The sequence below is a fragment of the Sitophilus oryzae genome, unplaced genomic scaffold, assembly GCF_002938485.1.
Source record: "Sitophilus oryzae breed Bouriz unplaced genomic scaffold, Soryzae_2.0 scaffold_693_pilon_pilon, whole genome shotgun sequence".
In the NCBI taxonomy this organism is placed as follows: domain Eukaryota; kingdom Metazoa; phylum Arthropoda; class Insecta; order Coleoptera; family Curculionidae; genus Sitophilus; species Sitophilus oryzae.
The window spans coordinates 191,599-201,013 of record NW_022147299.1 but is presented as its reverse complement, the minus strand read 5'-3'; the positions used below and the strand labels follow the sequence as shown (position 1 = coordinate 201,013).

The 9,415-nt window shown below is 32.7% G+C and overlaps 1 protein-coding gene across 6 annotated transcripts in view; it reads right to left on the bottom strand.

The window, feature by feature from the left end:
- Nucleotides 1–2,056: 2,056 nt before the first annotated feature.
- Nucleotides 2,057–9,415, bottom strand: part of LOC115888284 (6-phosphofructo-2-kinase/fructose-2,6-bisphosphatase) — a 141,175-nt gene continuing 133,816 nt past the window's right edge. For all 6 annotated transcript variants that reach the window (XM_030907957.1, XM_030907955.1, XM_030907959.1 and 3 more), the window contains 4 exons: nucleotides 8,762–8,980; nucleotides 7,103–7,337; nucleotides 4,284–4,411; nucleotides 2,057–2,098 (listed from right to left, as the gene is read on the bottom strand). In XM_030907957.1, the coding sequence (XP_030763817.1) occupies nucleotides 2,069–2,098; nucleotides 4,284–4,411; nucleotides 7,103–7,337; nucleotides 8,762–8,980 (612 nt within the window). In that variant the 3' untranslated portion in view covers nucleotides 2,057–2,068. The remainder of the gene's footprint in view (nucleotides 2,099–4,283; nucleotides 4,412–7,102; nucleotides 7,338–8,761; nucleotides 8,981–9,415) is intronic.

Sequence of the window (9,415 nt, the reverse complement as noted above, 5' to 3'; positions counted from 1 at the left end):
TTATCGATAATTACAATAGTAATATATAAAATACCTGTTCACCTGCATATTTTTAAGAAAAACCCTGTTTTCTGATTGGTTATCAGAGAAACGCCCCCTAGCGGGCATTTTTCGAACTTCACAAAGATTAGGGAGAACATGTAGATAGTAGTAGCTTTGGTACTTAGGTGAGATTTCTGCATTTTGTTTGTCAGATCGAAGGATCCACAAAGATATTGGGGATAAATCCCCGAAACCGGTCGTCAAATTCGGCTGTTTCCTTCGGTCCGATGAACTTAAAGCAGAAATTAGCACATTTGTAGGGGTTTTTAACGTTTCTGTATAATATTTTTATTTTATATGATTCACTGTTTAAACAGATACCCAATTATGTGTATCATGTCCCAATATGTTTAATAATTCAGTGATAATAGAAACGCGTTCTCTCTCTCTCTCAAATATTAATGCCAAAAACGACAATCAAATATATTTTTAAAATTTTTTGTTAATTGTTCTAAAATTATTATTAAACGTGTTAATTTCTAAAATCTTTTATACCTATTAAAAATGTAAGGATATAAAATATAACTCTATTCACAGTGATTAAATTAGAGAGACAATTTCTTAACAATTAAATTTTATCACTTCCACAGAACTATTATTTTTTATTGGCATTAATCGACCGCTAGGGATGGGTTTTATTTTATCTTATACTAGGGCCACATCTACAATTATAATTATTGTGAAAATTTTTATATGACACAACACTAAAAATCAAGACGCAATATTGCTACGAATATTCTGTTTTTTCGTAAATTTTTTAAATCGTTACAGGGAAAACAATACATTAATTTTTGAAAATCGAAGTATTTTTTTTTTGTAATGGTTTAACTCTAGTTCTAACAAAAAACAACAATAAGCTCAACGAGAAATTAAAAAAATATATAATTTAACGACTGTCTTTTACTTTAATATTTTTTTTATTGCAAATTATTACTCGTAATACGATAGTCATAGAAGATATTATTAGTAGAGATGTGGCCATAGCAACAACAAATTTTGATTTGTATAAGTATGCCAAAAGCCTCTTAACCATAGAACAACTTTTTTATATACATGAAAGTATTTTGAATATATACTAACAACTAATTCTAAAAATAAAGTGTTCTTTAATATAGATATATTCATAAATTTTATATATTATTAAAAAATATTTAAAAAAGAAAAATGTATATAATTAAAGAACAAAGAAAATAAAGCAGGTGTGCTACAACAAAAAAGAGATTGCACTCATATAAAAGAGAAAAGGAAAGTTAGAATTAAAGCATTTTAAAATTAAACTAGCTTACAGTTTTAGCTGGTTTTAGCTTGGTCTTATGATTAATTTGGCATTATGAGTGGTTATTTTTATTACTATTTAATAAAACATAAATCAAGGTATGAACTAAAAAGGATCTTTATTACTTTTAAAGTTCAATACGTCATGTCAAAAATATTTGTTGATAATTATCTCTAAACATAATATGAGTTATTTATACTTAAACGTACACAAATACTAAACTGTGCGTGAATAAACTACCACTAACTAAACTAAGAAAAGCACAATAAAAGCGGCCAATTATTTCAAAGATTCTTATACAGTGTGTTTCAAAATAGAACAATAATATTTAAGTTAATCTAAATATGTTCTTAAGAAACCTTTGTAGCTACATATACTTAACTCAATATTTGTTTTATATAAAATACTACAATGTTTTAAAAATGTATTTTTGTTAAAGTTAATTCATTATTTTTAAAGCTTTAACTATTTCAGATATTTACCTGAAATGTTACAGACGCAAATTAAAAATTTTAGGAGGCATAAATAGCACATTTTGGTTTAATTTTTTCTCTTTTTTAAGAAGAGATTAAGATGTAAACGAAAACTTTGTAAATTAACACCTTTAATAGTTAGAATTCTAGTTTGTAACACCCTGTATGCTTAAGGATCCAGACCAAATTGCACATGAAGACCAACTTTTATTAATTGTACACGATTTAAAAAGTATAGAATTATTATAATTCGTTTTTATGATTATTGCCAAGTTCGTTATTTGGCAGTTATCTGTTGGCCTGGCTCCTGAAACAGTTTTAAAATTTATTAAAAACTTGTGTTTAGACGTGTTGTTTTATTTAAAACAAATAGTGTTTTACTGTATAGTTTAAAATTAACGCAAGTATTCTGAATTTTAAAAAAAATGGTTGAATCTATTAAAGAATAGTATTGGACGTTGTTTGTAATATAAATATTAGCCCATGGCCACACAGAAAGCGTTTTTAGCGTTTTGCGTCTCAATCGCTCTTTGCGATTTTACCGTTTTAAGAGTTTTTTAGATTTGTGTCAATTAAAAACACTCAAAAGATGCGGCAGGTCTGCAGTTTCTATCAAGATATCAATTAGTAACGTCGCAAGCTCGTGGACTCCCGGCCCGTTCAACAATCAATCCTGTGAGAAAGAGATAGGCGAGATCGGCGCGGTTAGCGTTGAAGAGACGAAGATAAAAGATGCCGGGATTGAATTGTGGACGGGCCGGGGCATATATTCGGCGACAAACACAATCTACTGCTAGTACCAGTGGCGTGTGTAAAAATAATAATTATTATTTGCCATTTATTTTACAAATTTTAGTTTATATGTGTATAGTATTTTTATTTTGTAGTGTGGTGGTTACTTGTTATAATTATAATATAATATAATAAATAATTATAATTATATAATAGAATAGTAAATATTACTAGTTGCTAACGCAATTTTAGGACATGATTTATAAAACTTTTTGGAATGAAACTTGTTTACGCGCGCTGGGAATTCAAGGCCGTGACATACGAGCTAGCGAGACGGCCCTGACACACGAGCTAGTTGTAACGAAACGCGTTAAAGGCTTAGAAAAACGTAGTGACGCGACGTGTATTTGTGAGCAGTCCACGTGTTTATCAAAAATATTGATATTTTAATACAAATTTTGTAAAAGTGAATCAAATTATTGTGTAAAAAACCATTTGTTACACGTAAAAAATATTTTTATTATTTTACGCGATAAAACTGTTACAAGTAAAAAAAACTATCTTTTACGCGTATAGAACTATTTGTTACTGACGGTAGAAAACTATTTTTTTACGCGTATAAAACTATTTGTTACTGGTAGAAAACTATTTATTACGCGTATAAAACTGTTTGTTACGTGTAAAACACTATTTGTTAGACGTAAAAAACTAATTTTTACACGTCAAAAACTTATTGTTTCTGGTAAAAAAAACTTTTTTACCCCAAAAAAAAATAAATTTATACGTGTAAAAACCTATTTGTCACAGGTAAAAAAAATATTTTTTACGCGTCAAAAACTATTTATTTTTGTTAAAAAAACTTTTTTACGCAGAAAAAAAACACTTTTTACGCATAAAAAACTATTTTTTACGCGTAAGAAAATATTTCTTTAATTTATTACTTTTTCTATACCAAACCAAACCAAACCAAACATTACCTTCAAATTTTTGAATTTAATAGAATATTCCTAAACAGTAGATATTCTCCATAAAAATATTTTTAGATAATACCCTTAAATGAAAAAAAAATACATACTATTTAATTTATTTTTATTGTATTATTAAATATAACGTCCGCCTATGACGGGGTCTTAACTTAAGAAATCGCTAAAGACGCTACAGAAAACAAAATTATTTGTTTTCATTTACGTTTTTTTGCGAGACACGCCGAACGCTACACGCTTTTGGTGGGGTCACTCCTATATAATCCTGTTATTTTGTTTTAGTCGCTAAAGACGCTTCACGCTAAAAACGCAAAAAACGCTTTATGTGTGGCCGCGGGCTTACAATTTTTTTATCCAAAATATTTTAATTGATTAGAACAATCCAAAAGTAACAAGAAAATTATTGTGCTTTTGGTTAAAACATTGATGTGTATTTTACTGCGTGTTATTATAATTAAACATAGACTTTCAACTTCTTTTATTTAAATATTTAACTATCCAAAGTCTTAATAAAAAAAACAAAATGAAATATTGGATAAAAAAAATATTCAGTATTTTGCAGTACGCTGATAACAATATATAGAAAAGATATTGGAGACATAAACTCGGTAATGGTCGATGCCTATTAATATTTGCTTTGGGAGAAAAAAAAAAGTTTTTAATATTGTGTTAATAGACAGAAAAATCAATACTGAGCGTAAGATAGCAGTGGATTTAAGTAATGTTATTACGTACATGCAAATAAAATAGTTATATCCAAGTATCAGAAATACATACCTTAGGTTTGGCACGATGGGTATCCACAGCATCGATTGGCAGTTTAATATGTTCCACTCTACAACCATATGCAACTGGTGTTAATTTTATTATTGTGTGCAGAGGTACCCTCAGATAGGGTAGTTCATCTGGAAAATATATTTAAGATAAATATCATAGTTAAAGAAAGAAAGATAAAGAGATAAAGATTCTAGAGATATTCTAGATAAAAAAAGATATAGATCGATACATATACAGGGTCAGTAAGGTCTAGCTTTCGTAATGTCTGCCGCTTTTTGTTTGTACGAAGAATACAGGATGTCGTTTGTTTTTCATTTCCGTTTGTTTTATGGGGTTTCTCCTTTATTAATAGAGATACAAAGATACAGTTTTCACACCACAGTACTACTTTTTTATGCAACTAAGATGCTACACACAGATTTGTCCTACCCTTCTTAATACCGGAAATACAGGGCGAATTTTAAAATGTTGCATTCTTCGACTCCCTTCGTATCTTGGTTATCTAATAACTTAACAAAGCGTAACTATATAGTTTTCGCCGGCAGCAGTTATTTTCCAAATACGACTCAAATTTGCTTTTTTTTAAATTAGACACCTTTTATAATAATTTATTTGCCTTGTTTTGCTTTGTTTATGCTTGCCTTGTTTATTTGATTATTATGATACCTAGTTTAAACTGGCCGCCTATATTAAACATTTTAAAACATGTTCTTACCTTGTTTATGAAAATAAGTATAGTTTAATACTCTCATATTATAGCTGTAAAGAAACTCTTAACAAGACAAATAAAATAAAAGAATATATACAGGGTATTCCATTGAAAAAAAAATAAGGGTCAAATTTCAAGAATGACAGTTCACAGCGATAAATTATTTAACTATTTACGCCACTGAATTATACACGAAAAACTCTATGGGACTCACGCAGTTTCGATAAGTTACAAGATAACCATGATTGAAGGGAGTCGAAAAATGCAACAATTTCAAATTCCCCCTGTATTCCAGGAACTGAGATGGCTATATTAAAAATTTACAGGGTGGCCCATCGAAAACGTTCCGCAAGGCATAACGGCCAGGGTAATTTTTTTTTCAGAAAATCCAAAAACACGTCAATTTTTTTGTGAGGGGCAACTTTTGCCCCAAAAATGATTGCAAAATCTTCTACTCTCTAAGCGGGGGTGTCGTCTCCCAACTTTTTTCAAATGGGAAGGGGGGTCAAGTGGCGCCGCAATGAAAAGCTTTCTATTCCCTATATTTCCCCGCCTCGTTTTTGAAAATCGGTCGAGTCATTGATGAAATTTGAAAAGTTTATTTAAACATTTATCAGAGTAAATGATAAGGATAAATTCCTTCGACCAATTTGCTGTTTTTTCTTATTATTTTTAGATGTTTACGCATTTTTTCACTTGCCACAAGGTTGAACGATCAGGTGCGGTAGTTGCTAGATAGCTGTTCTGTGACTTGTGCGTTGAAGTTCTTCTCAATATCGTTAAACTTTTTAACAATAATTATGGTGTACTCCCTTGCAGAAAAAGTGGAAATAATCGCACTTTATTTTAAAAATAACGAATGTGGCAATCGGTTTGCGCAGATAATCAAATGAAAGCCATCCTGACAAACAACTTTATGGCAAAATTGTTCGCGAATTAGTAGCAAAATTTCGCGAAGCTGGTTCCGTTATGAATAAAAAGAGGCAGAGGCAAAATCCTGTGGTAAATGAAGCTATGGAGGTATTCGGATTGGGCCAAGTTGCCATGGATAGTACGCTGAGTACAAGAAAATTAGCCAATGAGACCGGCGTGAATCGTATAAGTGTCCAAAGGATATTAAAAAACACAAGTTCCACTCGTAAAAAATTCGGTTGGTACAAGAATTCAAAGAAGACGATTTTGATCGTCGCGGGCTGGTATTTTTGGAAATTCTATTGTAGGTCAGTTTAACGATATTGAGACCGCACCTGATCGTTCAACCTTGTAGCAAGTGAAAAAATGCGTAAACATCTAGAAATAATAAGAAAAAACAGCAAATTGGTCGAAGGAATTTATCCTTATCATTTACTCTGATAAATGTTTAAATAAACTTTTCAAATTTCAATCCTTCATATTTTCTCAATGACTCAACCGATTTTCAAAAACGAAGCGGGGAAATATAGAGAATAAAAAGCTCTTTTCATTGCGGCGCCACTTGACCCCCCTTCCCATTTGAAAAAAGTTGTGGGATGACACCCCCGCTTAGAGGGTTGAAGATTTTGCAATCATTTATGGGGCAAAAGTTGTCCCCCTCCCACACAAAATTGACGTGTTTTTGGATTTTTTGAAAAAAAAATATCCTGGCCATTATGCCTTGCAGAACGTTTTCGACGGGCCACCCTGTATATGTGTAATAGTGTTTCGAGCGATTACATTATTGATTGTTTCGAAACGCCAAGCAGTAAGCTGCGTGCGCAGTACGCATATTCATTCGATGACGAGTGGCAAGCGACGAGCGACGAGTAATTCGCTTGATTACTTATTCTGAGACAGGATGATTATGAATTTAGTTTCTTTTAAAGCATTATCGATCTAGGTTGTTGACACTCTGTAAAGTCAAAACGCTCAGTACAATAAGATGTACTGAACAAGGAAGGATCCTAAGCGAAATGTGAGCCTTTCCATATTTCTCTCTCCAACTTTCAAGATCGCCACAGCGTTTCATTCTCAGACATGTAAATACCAATCCAAGACTGTCTCTTGCTGATAGGGTATACGATTCTACCTACTTGAGAGGTAAGATTTTACCACAGTAAAAAAATCTAGATCTTTATAATGTGACGTTACCTACCTGCAGATTTGTCTAAGAAATACGCCAGGAGACATCTAAGAACGGCCTGGTGCGACACGACCAGCACGTTGCCCTGCCTTTCTAGTTCCATGATGACGGGTTCTAACCGCGCCACCAAGTCCTCGTAACTTTCCCCTCGCGGGTATCTATACGCGAATTTGTTCAGGTCTCTTGAGGCGAACTCTTCCGGATATTTATCTTTGATGTCTTCGTAAGTCATTTCTTCGCAAACTCCCTAAAAATAATCGATGTTGTATAAAATTGAAATTCATTTAGTCGGCCAGTTAAATAAGATTTATTAGAGGGGTCACCTGGAAAAAAGTGTTGCAAAGCTAATTATTGATTTGATTTGTTCATTTGACGCGAAGAAAGAGGATTTTCCTAGGTTTGCACGATTGCTCAACCGCCGCTCGACTCAGGAGGCCCAAAAAGATGGCAACATTCTTTTTTCAGGTTTTAGTTTAGTTCCGAAACGTTGCGTTTTAGCGAATATTTCAGTAATAAGGCTTGATTTCGCTAGAGAGTTTCGCGGCAGCGACTGGCAGCCGCGTCCGCTAGTTTTAGTCAAATTTTAGTCCTGGCCACCATCGAATCAGTGGCAGCGTCTTATAAAATGGCAAATAAAATATAAGCGCAAATAAAATGACAATTTTTCCACAAATGAAGATGAAATTAATATTAATAGAGTAGATCCAGAAATATCCTGCCATATACGACTATAAAAGTGATAGTTATAAAAACTTTTTGATAACAGAAAATGCATGAAAAATAATTGCTTTTTTTTGGTAAAGAAAGACGGTACAAAATAAAAGATGCTTTGAATTTATTTTACCCTGATGTTAATTTTATATAGGCATACATATATGGTTTTTCATTACACATTTTAAACGAATTTCAAGATAAGTAATAAACTTATAATTAAATAAAGCACCCTTTACATTTATTTTACTATTTGAATATCTTGCGAATCGATGGCTCCCTCCTGGTTAAAAAGATTCATAAATTCGTCTCTAATTTGAAAACCATAAAATACCCTCCTGTTTTTGTAATTCTCTAGTCGTTTTGGGTAAGTGCCAAAACCAAATTAAAATGGCTTTAAGCGAAGTTTTAACGAAAAATTATCTAATTTTTTTTTTCATCTTCTTTTAAATGATCAATAAATATTTTTTTTTATTCCAGCGTCTTTTCTGGAAAACATGATTAAGTAACATCAGCTCTTCATCCTCTTCTTCACGTAAGAAACTCAATTTTAACAAATTTCCATCCATAGTTCTTTCATTAGAAACACCGACGCCGACAGCTGCTGATGCGAAGCAAGACGCGCCAACCAAACCGCCACGCCTTGACACATGGTTGCGTCTTGGCTTGACAGAGAGGCGGCTGCCAGTCGCTGCCGCAAGACGCTCCAGCGAAATCATACTTTTAGGTAAATTAAAGAGAATTAAATTCTCTGTCGAACGAGTATACATTCATTCAATTCGGTCAGTCAGTAATATGGCTAAAAACGAAAGTTGAAGATTAGTGATATTTACTCGCTTTGCTGAAAATACATTAAAGTAACATTGAACTGATCAGATGGAAAAATATCTTTGTAATTAGAAAAAAATCGTTAGAAAGAATTATAACAATATAATACTACAATAATAAAAATATACTTACAGCGTCTATTTCGTTTAAAGCTTTCCACCTTTCTTGCGGCACGTCCAAACCGGTCACCGTTTGGATGGTACGTTTCAGCCACGACGTCCAGATCCTGAGCCCTTCGATTTTCTGTTCGTGAATGTATGCTGAGAGGGCGCTGGCGTACTGACGTCCTCGCGTACTTAAATTCGAGTCTCCTCCTATGCGGCCTTCGAGATTGTGTTCACTTTCTCCATGCTAAAAAATGGAACAACGATGTTAACGCAATTCAGTACTGATGAAGCTGTTGATAAGAGAATATTCTTAAAATAATAAATTTTCATAATACAAAGCTAATACAGCTGTCAAGGTGCAAACACCTCTCTTACAGAGATATGAAAATGGCAACTCTACGAAGTTTGTCACTGAATAAGCTCTATGAAATTTTGCATCAAGAGAGAAGATGGGACTGTAATTGAAGGCTTAATATCTTCACAAATGGATCAAAAAGGAAATAGGAACGGAATTTAATTTATTTTTCCATCAATGTTCACAATTAGTGATGGGAGTACTCGAGTGAATTTTCGCTCGAGTACTCGATTATTGAAATAACCGACATCGCTCGATTATGAACGAGCGATGCAAGTGGCGAGTACCAAGCGACGAACACAAGCGATCCTAGAATGAAATAAA